Source organism: Nipponia nippon, unplaced genomic scaffold (assembly GCF_047370975.1).
Source record: "Nipponia nippon isolate SJK-2023a ecotype South Korea unplaced genomic scaffold, ASM4737097v1 scaffold_2, whole genome shotgun sequence".
Lineage (NCBI taxonomy): Eukaryota > Metazoa > Chordata > Aves > Pelecaniformes > Threskiornithidae > Nipponia > Nipponia nippon.
Window position 1 is genome coordinate 29,447,334 of NW_028262336.1, and position 18,872 is coordinate 29,466,205.

Here is an 18,872-nt window from a genome sequence, read left to right on the forward strand (position 1 = left end):
CCCTACAGCACAGTCACTTGCACATTACTTCCACCACTGTAGCTGATCTCCTTCCCTTCTCCCCAAACCCATCCCTTCTTTCTCTTCTGCTTCTGCTTTGCTAGCAATGCATGGGTTCTATGGCAGAAGGGACACTTCAAGGAAAAAATTCTGTCAGGCAATTTAAATGATTGTTTTTCATTTGAAAAGGCTCATTTTTGCTTTTTCCCACAAAGTTACATGAAAATCTACCCATGGCATAATGACACAGAGCTTTTAATGGATAAGACCTTGTGTTGCCACAAAAGAAATATACTGAATGTGACCTTTTCAGTATTTAGCATCCACTGGCATTAATTTTATGATAAGGTTTTTTCCTTAGAAAACTGCAGGGAAAAGATTTTACTGCTCCTATCAGTAGATTAGGAGGAGGTGGTGCTCCACAGCGTTTCAAGCACATGCTGAGACCATAAGCACCACGCTTACCTCCTGGATGAAGCTCTCCAGGTGGCAAAATACATGTACCCTGCCCAGGAAAGTCATGAAGTAGAAAGAGGCAGTGCAGTATTACACTATGAGCTAAGGAAAAATCAGACTGAGGTGGCAGAGAAGCTAGTCTGCAAAAAAATGATTTTTTTTTTTTCAGTATGCAATCAGATACTCGGTCTCTTCAAGATGTAAGCCAGCACCACTTCCTTTGAGTCAGTAAAGCTTTTTTATTTTGCACTAGCTTGAGAATCTGTCCCCTTGTTTAAGACAGCTGCAAGAACCTACAAGACAGTGTAATTGTAAAGATTTGCTCTGGAGTCCAGGGGAGTGATGACGTGGGGGCACATCCTACCAGAGTAGCTTCTGGTTTAAGAAGGCAAGAAACTCTGAATATGTTGTCACTGGAAAGGGAAATAAATAAAGGATTCCTCCAGTGAAGAAAACTGAATCAAAAGAGGAGGAAATGGCACCACCTCAGCACAGGCTGGCAATTACAAATAGGAGTGTCACACCTTGACTAGTGACAACTTGCCAAGAAAGTAGAATGCCAACCTAAAAATCACTCAGGGAAGCAATGGTTACCAAAATACAGAAATCTTTTCCACTGAAACACATCAACTCATGTTTAGTCTTTGATATAAGTACTGGATTTTTTTTAAATGTGCCCTGTGAAATTCAGACATTTCCATTTTCTGATTAAAAAAAATAAACATGCACTTTCAGTCTCCTCCTGGGCAACAGCAAGATGCTGACTAAGGTCTGTATGAACAAGGGGCAACTGGATTCTTCAGCGCCATTGGGAGAGCACCTGGAGGTCCAAGTACCTCCTTGCACTTCAAACTCCTCTTGGTCTTGTAAACCCATTGAGCCTCTCCACAAGGTCTCATCTTTGATACATGTCTCTTATGAGACACAGATAGTGTTACAGCACATTTAATGCACTATTGTATGTCCTATATGGTATCTGGCCTGATCTGTGTGTTATAAGCACACTGTCAAACCATGCAAAATTCTCAGTTTTTCCAGGGATTTAAGAATATTTGTTAATTTTTGCTTTGTTCCAACCATGTACACAAAGAAGGTCTCGTCAGTTGATAAAAACAGAGGATCTGACAGTGATTCACATGCAGTGGTGGGTCTCTTGAGTGGCATTTACTGAATATATTGTGTCCTTCCTCTTTCACTGCCAGAGGAAAATCCCAAAACTACTGGAGTCAGCAGGACTTTTCCATTGATTTGAACCAGAGCTATGGTTTCCTCCTTGGCCAGCGGGATGAAGGAGAGAGAGAAAAAAAGAACAACTTTGTAAAACCCTTGAACCAGACCAACCTGAAAGAGGAAAGCATCTCCAAGGGAGTTGCTGAGACAGAAGACAAAGTCCTTCTTGGGGTGTTCAGGCACCGCTTGCACTATGCTGTTTTCCACCCAGACAGCGTGCTTTGGGATGCTGTTGTGGTCAATGCCAGATCTGCCATCAGTCTCATAAAAAAACAATGTGCATCCTAAAAGAGAGGATCGTATATTAGCAAGCAACACATTTAAATGCAACAGCCACCCTGCATCTATTCAGCGCTGATATTTGGGACTGTAAATCATCTGTAAAACTGTCACAGGGATGAAGGAGGATTTGCCACGGCCTGTTCAGGTTTTCAGACCCACAGCGAAGAGCACCAGCAGTGGCCCAGTTGGCCTGACAAGATGGTGATTTCCACGCCACGGGGACATGCCACAAGCTGTCCGGTGCACCAAACCGTGCACTAGCAGGGCCATTTTATTCACCCTACAACTGCTAAAACAGAGATGCAGACATGAGCCGTGAAGGTGACAAGTGGTAAAATACAGTCCCAGATGAGAAACATCATTTTAAGTCCCAAAGTGGGGGTCCTCCATGGCTGCCCTGTCCCACCACGGGGACGAAAAGGAAGATGCAGGCAGGAGAGCACATCTCCGGTGGCGGTGCCAGACAGGAGCAGACAGGCCCCCAGGTAAAGCTCCATGGCCCTGCCTCAGCCTCCTGCAGTTGCTAGCTGCTACAGTCCCTGCAAGGCAAAGATCAAGTGATTTAATGACTGGATGCAGATGAGTAACTGGAAGAAACATGGACTGGAATGAGCTGTGCTCACTGAAAGACTAATGTACAAGAAAAACCCCAACAAACAAACAAACAAAAAGCACAAATCAAATCCTTATTCCACTATAACGTTTCAGCTCTGACTCACAGCGATATGGCCAAAAACAAAAATGCATTTTAGCTGGGGACAGCAAACAACCTGTTTGGTTTTACAAAATAATCTTTACAGTTCTCTGGGGGGGCACTTTTTTAAACTAAAACTGGGACATCGTTGTTTCTCTGCCACTGGAAACAGCCCTCTCAGTGCAAAGGGAGAGGTGCAAGGAGGCCTGTTACCCAGCCTCTCAGAAAACTATTTGCAGCCAAACAATAGCAGCTGTTAACTTCAAAGCCTCGTTTAAACACTAACATTATTAAGGCACAGCAATCTAAGGAGCAAACACTCCACTTGAGTCAAAGCACTTTAAAATAACATTGCCTCTGCGCTCATCCTTCCCCTTTTTCCTCCCAGATGGCCCTTTGTTTGCCTGCTCCTCACAGCAAGACCTTCCTGCCACAGGACCCCCCTCCCAGGAGATTAGGGCTGCCCCCAGCCCTCCCGCCCTCCTCTTTCATTTCCCCAATCTCTCTAACCACCCCAAGGAAGAGCTGGAACCTAACTTTGCTGTTGGCTTTAAAATAGTGCTTTAAATTAAAAAAAAAATAGTGCTCTAAAAAAAAGTGCTCTGCAGGCAAAACAGGACTTTAACTGTACTGAGGTCTCCGGTAACCCCACCTAGAGCAGGAGACATGGCTCTGGCTCCCCTGGCTCACAGACAAGGCTGGTCACGGTGGAGGAGAGCGAGGCCAGTCCCAAAACCCTGCAAGCATTGCTTCCCATTTTTCTGCTGATGCAACCGCATGAAGATCAATTAGAGGTTGCTTTAGGAGGCCAGCTCCTCAGTTTTGTTGCTCCATTAACATTTATGTGCATTTATAAGCACTCAGACCCCGAACAGGGCTGGAGCACCCTCTGAGCAGGAACTGCAAAAACTCAGAGAGAAAAAGCATCTGTGGCCCAGACAGCCGAGGACGGCAGGGCGGCCAGGCGCCAAGGGCTGCCCACCACAAGATGGGTGACACAGTCAGAGCCAACCTCTACCCAAGTCACAAGCCAGACTCGATGACCAAACCATGGCTTCCTGTCCACACTGCGAATGTGTTGCAACTCACTGGGTGTTTCTACTCGTGAAGCGCATCTTGGAGAAGGAGAGGCCAATGGCACTAAGCACGAGAGGAATGCATGCAAAGACGGAGCCCCTGCTTGAATGCATGCCAGCAGCGAGCATCATCACTAGCAAACTCCCGCTGTCATGTGCCTGTGGCTGCACACAGGTATTTAGTTTGTCAGCAAGCCATAGACATGCTTCTTGAAGGAAAACATCCAGTGCTCAGAGAAGCCACCCCAGGTGGTGCCAGCAGGACTCAAAGCAGGACTCATATGAACCCTGCTTCAGTGCAGCACAGTCACATGTCTTGGACTACACACATGCCATAATGTGAGCATATCAACAACCATCAAATAAAACCCCACTCTGAAAACATCAGGACCACTTCCTCATACTTGCTGTTAATTATACTGAAGTTCACAGCAGCTTTTGTTAAGAATCTAGACTATTGGTTTCTTCACCTGCAGCAATACACAACCCACAGGATACCACGGATGTCCATCTGGACAAACCCTTGCACACTTGCTCTGTACCTTTCAGGGAAACCCAGTAATGCTTCCATTTTCTCCGGGTGGCCGACTCCACTTTCTTGTTCTTTTTGTGCACCAGGAAGTTTTTCACTGCCAGAGCACCAGCTTTCCGTACTGTGCCCTGGGCAGCCGTCAGGAGGATGTCGGACTGCCCCGGGGAGCTGAGGGTGCCGCTGCTCTGCTCGTCGCTGAGGGCAGAGCCGGCCTCCTCCAGGTTCTCGCTGTTGGTGGTGCTCATCTCCAGCTCCCGGCGGAAGTTCTCATACACCCCCTGGCGAAGCCCGTCGCCCGTTGAGCTGCTCCCGCTGTCGCTGCCGATGAAAGCCCGACTGGCCGTCGGGGAGTAACTCGAGTTGGTAGCATTGGAGCGTCTAGAAAGGAGGTCGGTGTCGGTGGCTGCTCCCTCAATCCCACTGTCAGTGAACTCGCTCCCCTCTCCTGCATTGACGTCCTAGTTGTGAGAGAGACACAACGTGAGATGAAGAGCCTGGCCGAGCCCGGCCTTCTGGAGACACCGACAGAACCCGAAACACCCAGGTGGCACCTCATGTCTTCACACCCTCATTTTGTCTGGCACTGGAAATCCCTCATGTCTTTTTCTTATTAAGACAAATAACTGGAAGAAAAGGTGGAGTAGGCAGAACTTCCAGCACAGTTTAGGAAAGACCAGTCACTCACGCACAATTTCAGGTGGTGTCTCTACAGCCTTTTTGGAATATAAGACACAGAATCATCTGTTTACATTAAGCTAAGTTAACAGTGCTAAAGGTTTTGCAAAAGGAGAACATATGGCAGCAGAAACTGGCAGTGTCAAGAAAAGTAGCGATCGACCTACGCATTTTGAAAACATTGATATTGTACATTCACACCTACAGTTGAAGATACATTTTAGACATCCCAAGATTGTCATTTGCAAATTAGATAACTAAAAAGGTACTTTTAACTAAGAAGTTAACGTATTTGAGATTATTACTGGTTTGTGCCACTTCTACATCACAAACCCTAATGATGGGCCAGAATCCCACGGTGACAGACCCTGCCAAAATACTGCAACAACAGCAGACCCTTCCTGGTCCCCGAGAACCTGCACTTGAAGCATCAGAAGAGACACGAATATGGCCGGCTTGAGCAAGACAGGAAACAATGCGACCGAATTCAGGTTTCGAAGGCTTAGTGGCCCAGCCTGCCCCCTGCAACAAGGCTAGTGCCCAAAGGGGGCTAACCATTACCATCTCAGCGCCCAAAGGCATCTGCGGCAGTTTTTGAAGGAGGACAAATAAAGGCCAAGCCCTGTAAGTGGAGAGAAATATCTTATGTTAGATACTCAGGGGAAGAGGGAACCAGGGAAGAAGATGCAAAGAGGTGAGAAATATGGCCAAAACAACAGGAATTTGCTCTCCTGCAAGAGCAGCTGGTGCTTGATTTACAAGTTTAAAAAAAAATTCAGGAGACTGTGAGAAGAGGTGGCAGAATGCAGTATTTATTTGGAGAGAAAACAAGCTCCTAGGTGTTGGTTCAAGCACCAGTTTTCTACACCGAGAAACCCTCCACTGAGCTCTGTTTGAAACCTTCCTCCTGTGGAGCAAGAGCTGGATGAGGAAACCTTAGGGGCAGGGGAGGGGTGGTGCTGAATTTGACTAACTTTTAAAGCATTGATTTGTAACGGATGGGCTCGTTCTTTGTAAACGCTACCTCTCAAGGGAGACTTGGAGTCCAGCTGGAAGAATAAGTGCTTCCTTCCCCGCTCAATGAGCACAGTTATCCTAGTCAGTCTGGTTATTTAATGCAACATATACATAGTGATAAAAGAGCTGTTCTGGACAGGCGAATATTCCTGTACTCCCACCACATGTGAATGAGCTGAGCAGGGCTTCCTGTAAGTGCAGTCATCTACCCGTACACAGCAGTTTTCACAACCATGCGTTTTTTCCTGCTGTTTCAATACACTTGTTTTTTGGAAGCCAATTATCTTCCCATTTCTTGCAGCACTGCAAAGGAGGAGGAGAGAACTGAGAGAGGAACTGGTGCTGCTCAGAAACCGGTGTTTACAAAACACTGCCGCCAGTGAGTTTTTACACTCCATCACAAAAAGCTGGATGGTGCAACTTCTGATGACGGCGCTCCGTCTGAGACCCCGTGCATCAGGGAGGCAGGACTGGCACGGCCGCTCGACACGCACGCGCCTGAGGCACTGCCTCTCTGCCAACACGGCTACATCGGCGTAAAACCAGAGTGCCAAAGAACTGAACCGGATCCCCCATGTTCACTGGGATAATTATTCCCATAGAATGATCAGGGATTGCATTTGTTTTCTGTCCCTTTCTTCCTTCATAACTTTCTTAAAGGGAAAAAGTGTGCCACTCGTATAGCATAAACAAATCTGCATTCTGCAGTGAACACTGCGTAACGCTGGCAACAAAAATTGCTTGAGGTTTTGAGATTTTAATTTTAGGTTAATGATTTAATAAATATACAATCTGTCTCATACTTATTTTATCCATGGTATGCAAAAAGTATAGAGTTAATTCCAAAATTTTAGCTGATGTTACTTTTAGGAAGCCTATCTCACGCTTTAACTAGAATTAGTCGGTTTAAAAAAATAAAGAGCTACTAAAACAGACCACCAACTTGAGGGAGATGGGATTTGTAATTTTGCCAGCCAGTGTATGCATAAACTTTCTTGGTGCCTTTTAGCAGATGGAGTATTTTTTGAAAAACAGAAGCACACCCAGAGATGTTCAAGCACAGCACTGCAACCCAGGCTCTCCAGGTTCCTCACGCCCAGTGTGACACAGCCTTCTCGTGTAACCTTGATGAGACACAGCATTAATCGCCTCAGTTTCCCTGTCCATAAATGGGGATTATACTCTGTAACTGATACATGGGCATAATCGCTTACGATTTATAAAAAAAATGAAAGGATGGGAAACTCGGAGTGAATGTTATATACGCTCACGAGCTCAAACGGTCGCACATTTTGCAATCTTTATAGTCTTTACTACAATGCAAGTGGCAGGCTGGACAGGTCAAAAGATCTTTTCAGCATACTGCTGCATCAATGCCCCTCATCTCCCTCTGCTCCCTCCACTCCCTTTTCCTCTCTTAAATATCCCATATCAAAGACTTCTTGCCAACCAATGCAAGCCCTTTGGCAGGAGGAGGGTCTGAGCATACAAAGGTCAGAACGGTTCAAAACCTACAGCCCGCTAATATTGTTCATGGTCATGAATTATGAAACGTAGCATTGAGTGAGCTTAGCACTTTCGGAAGTCTGCTGTATGAGAAGATCGGTCTCGGGGTTAGTAGAGTTAAGAGCATTCATTGCACAGGTCTGTGACTTCTGAGTTCCTGCTGCAATGTCAGCTCGTTCTCATCGGAGGGTATGAAAAGCTCTCAAGAAGCAGCTGGCATCTGCTCTGGCCGTCTTGCAGTGCTATACTCCGCACACTGAAGCACATTCAATTAGGAGTTCGGCAGAAAGTACAGAGGTTTAGTACAGTCCTTCCGCAGAAATGTGCTGAGGCTAAAGGGGTAACACTCCCAAGCCAAGCGACAAACCATAGCAGGGTTTGACAAACACATCACTGGGGCTCAGAACTACTCCTGCAAATTTTCAAACAAAGATGCTGAAAATTAAGCATCCCAGCTCGCACCATAAGCAAAACAGCTCCCTGCCGACGAGATCGATGTGGATACACGGACCCCTAGCTTTGGACTCCAGCCCTTGAAGTACCTACTGACACGGCCACCAGAGGCTACTGCCCAGACACGAGGCAAACATTGCGTAACCTTGATGAGAGCCATTCAAAAATTACTCACGTTTTCTGCTCAGGTGCTCAAAAAGCCCCGCAGGCGATAGCAACATCTCTCTCCTCCGAGGAAGACCTACTACCATCCCAGGTCCATGACACGATCCGCCACAGAGGCTGGCTAACAAAACAGGCATTTCACTCCTCAGCAGAAGGAGCTCCCAAGTAAAGACTCTTGAGGCCAAGAACAAACTACAGACACGGCTCTGTCTTCACCCCTCCGACTCTTGCCCAGCATCCCTGTGGCTCTCCACCAGGATGCCAATGGCATGTGCCACGCACATCGCGGGAGCTGGGAGACAGCTGAAGACTGCAGAATGCATGTTTCTGAAGCCCGCAGTTTTGGACATTATACACACATTATAACAAATCACCAGCACACTACTCTGGACTTGTAATTGCTATCATCAAGGGGCTCTGTTTCATTTCGCTGGTTAAAAACCCCAAAAGGTTCATTCAGCTCTGTGTAAGATTCAGGACACTGCACCTGATATTTTGCACCTCACCAGAGATCTTGTGTTTTGTATTTTCAGGCTGGCAAACAGCTGTCTCCACACAGAGGAATATTTTTGCCCGAAGAGACCATCCCAGGAAGCAAATGCAAGACTGGAACTAAAATCTGTGCTGCCCCGCTTAGCCTTCCCACTGGTGTTTACCTAGCTTTGGGCCTGCGAGGACAAGAGGGCAAAGCAAGAGGGAGGTGGAAATCATTAAATTGGTCACACCAAGTAGAAAGCATGTAGCAAAGAAAAGAAAGCATGTTTCCTCCAAGACAGAGAGATGGGAGAAGTCGTGGGAATAGCAGTTCTTGGCATTTTGCAAACACAACAGGTCCATAGAGACAACAAATCGAATAAACAGGGGGCTCTGTCCCTTTGATTTAAGACTGCTTGATGGAAAGCAGGGAGAAAGTCGCATAAAGGCCAGTGGCTGAGGAAGGGAACTAAGCAGGCGCTAGAGACTCTGCGGCACTGTGCAAGTGCTTTGATGGGGAGGCGGTAAGTAGTAGCACAGCTTCCACCAGGATCCGGGATCCCTGCTGCTGCTGAAGATGATGGAGGAGCAACACCGTTTCTTACGCTGGCAGTGCTACCATATCGGTTTTAAATGCTCAGGGTTTATGAAAAGAGGTTCAGCAGACAGTAGTGGAGGGAAAGAGGAGGGAAAGGTGGAATGCCCTACACCAAAGAGGTGTGCCACAGAGTAAGAAACCAGAGACGGACTGAATGGTGCCGTTGTTACCAACAAGAACACAGCAAGGCCCAGCAAGCAGGCCATGTGCCACAACAGCTACAACAGCCCTAATAGCATTCGAGCATAATGAAGTGGAATTATCACAGCCCCATCAAATTCAAAGACCAATTTAACTGATGAACCAATTGGGTAAAATATTAGTGAAAGTATTAGTAACCCACTTAAATATACGTTTTCTTTTCACATGAACGCTGGGTTTCACGCAAAGCAAGCCAGCGGGGAATAAAACTGTAATGCAAGCTACATCAAGCTAACGTACTTGATGCTGTAGCTTTTGCATACTCACGTGACACTTGTACCCCTGTATGTCTGCTATAGCCACATCTGTTAAAAAATTCTTGCTAGATTTAGAAGATACACAGAAAATACCCTTTTGCTTTAGAAAAAATGTCTACCTTCAGCTAGCGAGGACCAGGCAAAAAGTTTTGGGGCAGGTTCCAAGTGTCTTTGCCCCCTTGTTGAACACATTTGGTACTGGCCTCTGCTAGCAAGAGACCACTGGATGGGATAAGCCTCGCTCAGCCCTCCAGCTCGTGACCGGACACATTCAGAGCACTTGCAATAACGATGCACTTAACCAAACTTCCCACCAACAGCACTGTTACAGACACTATTAAAATGGCTTGGTGAATCACTTTCTCCTGCTTGACTGACAGCAGTGATTCATGGGCACATTAGGCACATAGGACTGATTTAGTAGGAAAACTCTTACTTCCCTAATATAAACAGTTCCTCATGTGGATAATACTTCCTTCTAAATTAACCATTAGATTGAAAGTACTCATTAGTAAAAGGCGACTGAGTGGGTTTTTTCCTTGGAAGGGGCTCCCTCCAAGAGAACACAAATCCTCTGCTCCCCGTCCTGTTTAGCAACAGAGCAATAAAGTGATCACATTCAGCAACATCCTGAAATTGCACATAACCTGTCCGGTTGCTAGTTAGGCAAGCACCATGGAATACATTTAAAATAGATGGGTAAGCAGCCTGATGGTTTGCATGCTTTTATGTGCCTGGTGTCTCTTTGAAGCTCCTATGTAGAAAAAGATTGGCCTGATAAGTGTTTTTCCTTTCTTTTCAGTACTGACTCTACCATCATTTGATGGTCAAGGTGGTCTGTTAAGGTACGACTTGCTCCAAATCAAAATTAAATCCTTTCTCCAGGGTAACTTTAACACCTGGTAGTGAATGCATCGGAAGACTTATTTTTCTTGAAATGAGTCAAAACATTCCAAGAAGCAAAGATAAATCATAAATTGCAATTGAAACCTGAGTGGGAGAAATGGTTTTAAACCTGCAATGGAGAAACACAAAAGCAACCCCACAGTTCATTCTGTCTGGAAGGAATACAGTTTTGAAGACTGTTACAAATATACTGAATCATGTCCACATAACTCACTGTAAAGTCAGAGGGATTATAATAATGACATGAAGGAGATCTGCCACACAGCAACGAACAAAGCCCCTCAACCAGATGCTGGGAGTTGATATGAAAGGTTTTGAAGATATCTACAAGGCCTGCATACAACAGGACAGTACGATATGAGAACTAGCCAGGACACACTGGATTGACAGCAGGTTTTGGAGAACTAAACTGACAGCCACAAACCACCGTGGGCCAACTGCAGTTTTCTGTTGGATCGGTTGGGTCTTGTTTACGCCTCCTAGGAGGGCTCCCAAGTCCAGTGAGGTACAGCTACAAGCCAACTGCAATTTGTATGTGGATACCAGACTAAGATGCTGGGTTTGTTACCTTTGGGAATTCAAAGAGATCAGATACTGATGTGTACAAGCAGCTTTGGTTCCTACTTCTGTGTGCTCACTGCACTGGTGCAACAGTTCTTCAGATGTCTGAAGGAGTCGAAATAAAAAAAAAAACCCCAAACCTTTGTATGTGTTATTAAAGCTACTCAGAGTGGCTTAACAAGCAAGTAGGTTTTGGCCATGGTTCTCTGACATCAAATTTACTCTCAACAAAAAAAGTACTAGTCCAGACTTCTAGATATTTCTCCAAGCAGTAACCTTCACTCTCATTATAAAAGGATGAATCACAGTCACAGGTTTCTGGGCAATAATCCCTGGGAAAGTCTTAAGGCATGCATTTCAGTGGATTTTGGTTCCAGAATGTCTTTGTGAACTTGTCTTGGTAAATGCTGTACAGTGTAATTTGGCACCTTGGAAAGACAGACAAGGTACTGGGTGCCAGTCATCCAGAAGATGCTTGAATAGGGGAAGGAGATGTGCACCCACTTTGCTCCGATGGGACAGGCAGGTAGCAAACATCAATGTACCACGCATCCATCAACCCTGTTTCCTTTGCAGGCAACTCTGACTGATATTTATGGCTGCTACCTCAGTATCACACATGGCTCCTTCACTCCATGTTAAGCTATCACATTAGCTTGGTGGTGCCTCTAACACAAGGGTTGGGAACATTTTTGGTTCACTGACTCCCCAGACATTTTCCAGCTAATATTTGGGCCCTTCCAGAAAGATCGTCTCTGTAGACCACCATGCTTCCCCAAGGAGCCTGGTTTTCTTGGCTGACTTAGATGCCTTAAAGAAAAATTATGGACCCACAGGGACTCCTGCGGCAGTCACAAAAGTACAGCCCTGGAGGACTTGTCAGCTGTGAGATAGAAAACATTGAAAATGAAACTGTCCCCCATAAAGCTGCAGGGAAATACACGGGACAGCTTTACCCTTCTCTCCAAGGTACTGTGTGGAGCTCTTCACTGACTCAGGACGGTTCTGGCATCAGTCTGCAATCTGTTCATATTCAGAAAGCTAGTTGTGCATCCCTAAAAGCTGAAGTATTGGGTAAAGGGAAGGGGGAAGATGTTTTGATTTTGCTTTTTAATAATATGAGAGAAATCCAAGCCTGTGAGAGAAAGCACAAAGGACAACAGGGCCCTTAGCAGGAAACAGCATGAAGCACCACCACGGGACCCGAGCACACCTGCTTTTCCATGGCTTTAGCACTAACTTTTGAGGGGTGCTAAAGGATATAATACCACGAACAAGAATCAACCCATAATCCAGTAAAGCCTCTTGTAGCGTGGTCCCTGCACACAGCTTCCGACACCAGCACAGATCTGGGGTGGACGCCTGCTTTCCATCCCCAGCAGTGGGAGGAAGTCTCAGTTCTTGAGTGCTGCAGTGTTTAATCCCTCTGTTCCCAAATGACATGCTGAGGACCCCCCAAAACTTACCTTGCGTTCATCCCAGTGGACCACCCAGATGAAGAAAGTTTCTAGAGGGATTGAGCTAACCATAAACTAACGCAAGCAGCCTAACTGTGCTCGAGTTAAACAAATGGCAACATGCCTAACCAAAATCCTCAAAGTAAAATATAGGGTTAGGTTACTTTTTCTTCGCTTGGTGCCAAGAGGCAGCAATTCTTCTTGAGAAATGTAACAGAGGGGGTAGAAGTGGAAAAGGGAGAGAGCTGCTAGAACAGCAGCTTGAAATCAAAACATATGCTCTGGGAGGTGTTCACCTGAACAATCACCTAACTTACGGGAGCAGGGAAATGTCTGCCATCTGGGAGGAAGACTAGTCACAGGATCACATGCTGAAGCTCTCTGAAAAGAGACGTTTCAATGGAGCACTTCACTGGAAAGGATCACTACTGCAAATTGCATCCATCTAAGTAAACACAGCCCAGCAAACAAGCAGCTGGGGCAACCTGTCTGTGATTTTTAAGTGGAAAATACTTGAAACTAAAAACATGCAGTGTATATAGCTTTACAGAGAATACAATTATTGCCAATAGTACAAGCACTTCAGACGTATAAATGACAAAGTCCTACTGTTTAAAAAAAACACGCCTGAATGGAGCTAGATCAGATATCAGGACTGCTGATTTGCTTTCCATTGGCTTCAGACCAAGAGCAAAGGAAAAAAAACAAATTAAGATCTTCGAAAGAGTACCAAAATATTTGCCAGCAAAGACCAAAACACTCATTTGCACATGCTCCTTACCCTGACAATACTGGGGCAGAGTTGTGTGCTCTGAAGGGAGTGACTACTATTTGCTTTAAAATATCCTGAATAGGCAATACCTGATCTAATCTCATCTGCCAAGGGCAGCCTGGTGACAGAGCAGGGAAGACCTCCGCGTTTGTGTCTGAAGCCCTCTGTTCAAGCTTTCCTTGAGGCTCATGCTGAATAGGCTTCCAGATAGCCAGGCTATAAACAGCTCATTTGGTCTAGCCATCAAATGGGTCTGGTCATTCAGGCCCACTGGGAACTGCCACACTGGCTGCTGCCTCTCCCAGCACCAGCAGCCAGCAGGACCCAAGATGTGGATTCACAAGCAGTTTACACTGGTGCAAGCTTGGGCTGCCACCAAAACGAGTGGTTACCCCTTCCCCACCAAGCCCATTTCCACTCCTTCCTTTACCTTGGTCCCCTGTAGCTGAAAACAGAGATGTTTGGTTTTAAAAGAGTTGTTTGCTTGGAGGCTCAGCAAAGTGACCAGCTGACTGGTGCTCTCCAGTGGGATTCAGCCCCTTGAGTCACCCAAGCCAAACCGTCCGACTCGAGGATCTCCAGCTGTTGGAGATTCGGAGCGCAGCTCAGGCTATATCCGAGACCTTGGGAACGACCTCCACCTGAAAGGCACTACAGGGCTGCGCAAACAGGGCCTCAAATCAGTGAGATGCACGCACAGCAGAAAACCAGTAACATCTTACTTTTAGGCACTTACTAAACTATGTGTCATTAATTATAATTTAATGATACACAACTTTGTCTTTATTTCTTTCCTCGATTCCTCTGGAGTCAAACGACTAAGATTAAAGGTTAGGGTCAATCTGATTAAGAATCATATTTAGGTTGAAAATAGCTATGTTTTCCAGACTACTGACTGAGATGTACAGAATTACTTTAATAGGAGCAGAGCTTCAGCTGCTGAAGACACTCTGCCTGGAAAAGCAATGACCGAGGAAGGCTATGAGAGCAGGCTGTAAGGCCACAAGTGTTATGCAGAGAGTGAACAGGATGCAGTGGAAGCCAGAAGGAGAAAAATATTTCAGAAAAGAGAATTCATGGGGGACAGGTCAACCCAACACTCTTGGATGCATTCCTCGCACAGGAAGACTCAAATCGCTAATTTTCTGGGATCGGGAAGAATGCCCTAAAGGAAAGTTCACCCCGTACTCAACCCGTTTCTTTCTTTTCCTGAGCACTTGGTATTTGGGGAAGAAGGTATTGGGCTGGATGGTGCTTTCATGTGACTGACCCAGTGTGGTCCTTTTACATTTTGAGGTTATATCCTCGATGCCACAAAAGCATTTGTGAAAAAGTTTTACACAACTTAAAAACAAGTATCAGCTCTCTGGAGTTCAGCCATCCTACAGAACGTAATGAAACACTATAACCTGTTATATAAAATTCCCTGAGATGGTAAAAAAATAATATCGACTGGAAAGATATTCTATTTTTAGACTAGTTTCTGTGTACATCCTGATCTAATTCCCATAAAAACCTTGGTTTCATCCCCTGCCTATTCTGCAAAATTTTTTTATATAGGATTTTTTTTTTTAAGGCTTGAGATCCCAAATTCCTTCAGGCTACCTACAGAGGCCTAAAAATAGTAATAAACTTGAAAATCAGACAAAAGGGGATTTAACATGCCAAGGACATACTCTGGGGCTGGCGCTGAAGGACATGCAGTTTCCAAGTCAATCAAGCGGGAAGTTTGTTCACCCTCCCCCTGCTCAGCTTCACAACCAACATTGGACTGAAGACACTGTAAAAAAATTTTGCTTTCCCTGCAGAGTTGAGGGACATCTTCTTGTTGCTCCTTCTCAAAAGTTACGTAAAAAACCTGGACTGCACCATTGTAATGCTCACGTTGGAATTGAGCTTTCCGGAAGAAATCACAGACTGGGCTATAAAGCTCAGAGATGAATGAGTCACCCTTCTCGTACATGAGTGGCCGACCATGCGGAAAAGCTTTGGCCATTGTGTGTCCTTGGATTTTAATGCACACAGGAGTCACACCATGCTCTAAATACTGCTTGTAAACACCATCGCTCCCCCAGAAAAGACAGTCCAACCGTAGCTTCACACCTCCTAGCGACTACTCCTAGTGCCTTTTCTACAAAGCAAATACCAGCACTGGAAGCTCATGGAGGTCTCCAGCTTTGGTGGCCACTGCCATCACCATCTTGACCATCATGAAAACCAGAGGGGAAGGAGCAGGACCTGCAGGGCCGGAGCCAGCTTCATGTGGGGTTGGCTCATGCCGGTCCGGTGCAGACACCGATGAACAGACATGCTGCTGGCACCACAGCCTGGCAAGCAGATTTTGCTGCATGACCAGAATATCTTCTGTATGTGCAGGATGTCTTCATCTGACTACCCTTGTAGTGGAGTTTGAAATGCCTGTATCCCCCCATTTGACGGTCTAAAGAAAAGAGCAGTCAGAAATTATCCACAGAGGAGGAACATGGAATAAGGAGGTGGCAAGACGGGCTTGGAAGTGGCACAAAAACCGTATCTCAAGGTTTCCATTCCCTAATTCCCCTCCTGACACTTCAATTAGGGCTTCTAACAGCAGGGGAGCATGTGGTTACATTTGTCTCTGAACATCCAGCAGGAGGAGGAGGAAGGAGTCTCCCACAGGCAGATGTTTAGCTGCAAGCAGGACACAACAGGGCCATTTCACAAAATCTGGATCCCAACAAGCAGGTTGTAGGATCCTGGGGATCTCACAACCCACAGCCAGAACAAGCTGTATCCGACCGGAGCTTGTCTCCCTTCAAGCAAAAATGGGTGAAAATGTCAGCCAATTAAGCTTTTTCCACCTACATCACATCAGCTCCAAAAGCCAAACAGGATCGCAGCAGAGCTCTCCGGGAAGTCTCGCTTCGGCAGATCTGAACCCTTAATGTTAAAATGTTACAAAAAACACAACTGCTGCGTGGGTGCCCCAAAGCCAATCGCTTGTGCATATTGAATATAATTGTATCTCCAGTATTAAAAAGCTCTCATTCTCAATTAGTGGAAAGTGACTCCCACAGTTCAATTTAAGGTTTAAATTTAGAAGGGAGAGATTTTCTTTTTTTTTCTTCTTTAATGTAAACCACATACTTGTAAAGAACCCATGGATAAGGCACTGTAACAAAACACGTACAGCTGAGATCCTGGCATCTTTTTTCTGTGATACATTCCAGGATGTGTTTTCCCAGTAGCAGTGGTCAGCACACCACAAAAATTACAGCTACTGACAACTTCTAATAAATTTAGCCTGTATAGAAAATACGATGATGTACATATAGTTGAACATGATTCAGCAATCAAACACGAGGGCCCAGGCCCGTTGCCGTGGTTGCAGACTTACCCTGCGCTCAGCCTCTCCTCCTCTCAGGGACCTCTTTGGGAACTAGACTCATCAAAAGCTACCTACAAGTGGCCATCAGGACCTTTCAGTATTTCTAGCACCAGGGCAGATGAGACTAAAAAATCATGCAAATATCCCAGCTACAACTTTCCAAAACCTAATAAAAACGCACTGGCAAATACAAAACCAAATTCCTGTGAGGATGGGCAACAGTTATCTGGGCAGAAATCTCACTCCTGGCTATGAGGCTCAATTAGACGACTTTGAACAAGGGAGCTACCTCTGCACTGTTAAATAACACAGGCACAGTGACAGGTCACTGGTCTGGAGATCAAGAGGGAAAACTGTGTCCAATGCCATATTACACTTGGCCCTGGGTCACCTTTGTGTGGTGCCCCTGTGGCCCTAAGACATAACTATTATTTTGTGCGATCAGGACGGGGGGAGGCAGTTCAAAAGGCTGGAAAAAAACATGAAAGTTTTGCCTCAGTCCACTAAACTGTTTTTATGTCATGAAATGTTTTACAGCATGAGGACACATATGGCAGGCTCTGGGGCAATGCTCAAGGTGGTCGTCAAGAGTGTGAAGCCCACTGAGAAAGTGTTGAAAGACTGGGAAGGGCAGAGGGCAACAGAATTACCCAAACTGTGACGAAGTACCAGCTGGCACAGGGCAACACAGTGCCAAGGAGCACATTAAGAGCAAAGCAATAAGGCCATCAGCCCTACGTCTCAGCTTCCACCACCTCAGGTAGGGTAACCATCACGCTCGACTTCACACCAGGGGTGTTGAGTAAAGATGTGCAAAGTGCTGAGATATTGTCAGACTGCGGACCTGGTACGGAGACAGGTTGGTAGTTTGCCTCCTCTCACCCCATCCAAAGCCACCTAATCAGGTTCACCAAGGAACTAGTCCTTTTACTTTGTGTGCAAATTTGGACTTCCTTTTCGCTCTATCAAACACATAATGATAGTCATTTCCCTAAGCTTGCTAAAGGTAGGCTTGGGCCAACATGACTTCATTGCTGACAGGTATCTTATGCTTACTGTATGCTGCTAGGATTAAAGACTTGGGAGGAATTTTGACCTTTCCAAAGCTTTAATTTTGTTGAATTTATACATGGTAATAATCACTGCTGAGACTCCTTGTAGCCACGTCTCCAAGCTCCCGAGATACATCTAGTGAAACCAGCCCCACAAAGTGATTTCCCTGGGCATAGCTGAGGCCTCGCAAAATGCTGCGCAAATTCATTACTTTCACCAAGTGCCTCAGAGGAATCTTCTTAATGCCAAAATAGGCACCAAGAAGAAAAACAAATGCTTTGCTGTTCACCAGCGACACTGTTCCCTTTTTCTTAAATACACTTGAAAGAGGGCTGGAGGCAGCAGTTGCACCTAACAATCTTCATGAAAGCTGTTACGTTCAAGGCTGCCAAATAACATCCTTTTTTTCGCTTGTTGTTGTTGTTGTTCTCTTGCTTTTTATCCTGCACTGCCTTGATGGAGCACCAAAGGGTTTTTGCACTCGCACCATAAAAATACCTCCAAAAATAAAGAGCTGATTTTGAAGTACAAAGCTGCTGTTGTGGGACGCTGCAGTATCTGTTTTAGCATGTCATTTTTATATTTAGAAGCAGCGTATCTCCACAGATCAAGCACAGCCGGTAAGTCACTCAAGCAACCCCTTTCCATCAGCTCTCACAAGTCAGTGCCAGCCGACAGAGGGGGACACGCTCCTCTCGCCTTCCAACAGCCCTCTGCACCTCTGCAGCCCTGCACCTCCTCTGCAGCACGCTGCAACCTGCCTGACTCACGCTGCCCAGCCTGGTATCTCTAACGCTGACGTCCTGCCAACAGCTCAGCCCGGCAGCAGGACGCGAGCCGGCCGGCCTCCGACCTTGATGCAACGTGCCGCTTTTTTCTTTTTCTGGGTCACGCGGCGCGGTGTGTGTACACTGCATGGCATATGTAGGAGAAACCACGTAATAAAATCAGGGGAACTGCTGAAGCATGCAATCTGGTGCACAGCTCTGACCTGCGCCGTCAGGCTGTTCTGTCTGTGTCCCCCAGCCATGTTTCTGAGCCAGTGCCCACAGCTAGAAAATAGCGCATGTAAAAAACGCCACAGCCAGCCTTTTCCATTAGGTGACTGGACCACTGCTCTGAGAAGGTCCAGCAAGCCAG

The 18,872-nt window shown here is 46.0% G+C and overlaps 1 protein-coding gene across 11 annotated transcripts in view; it reads right to left on the reverse strand.

The window, feature by feature from the left end:
• TIAM1 (TIAM Rac1 associated GEF 1) overlaps nt 1-18,872 on the reverse strand; it is a 190,034-nt gene that overhangs the window by 63,319 nt on the left and 107,843 nt on the right. For all 11 annotated transcript variants that reach the window (XM_087758158.1, XM_087758153.1, XM_087758157.1 and 8 more), the window contains 2 exons: nt 4,281-4,728; nt 1,798-1,970 (listed from right to left, as the gene is read on the reverse strand). In XM_087758158.1, coding sequence (XP_087614284.1) covers nt 1,798-1,970; nt 4,281-4,728 — 621 coding nt within the window. The remainder of the gene's footprint in view (nt 1-1,797; nt 1,971-4,280; nt 4,729-18,872) is intronic.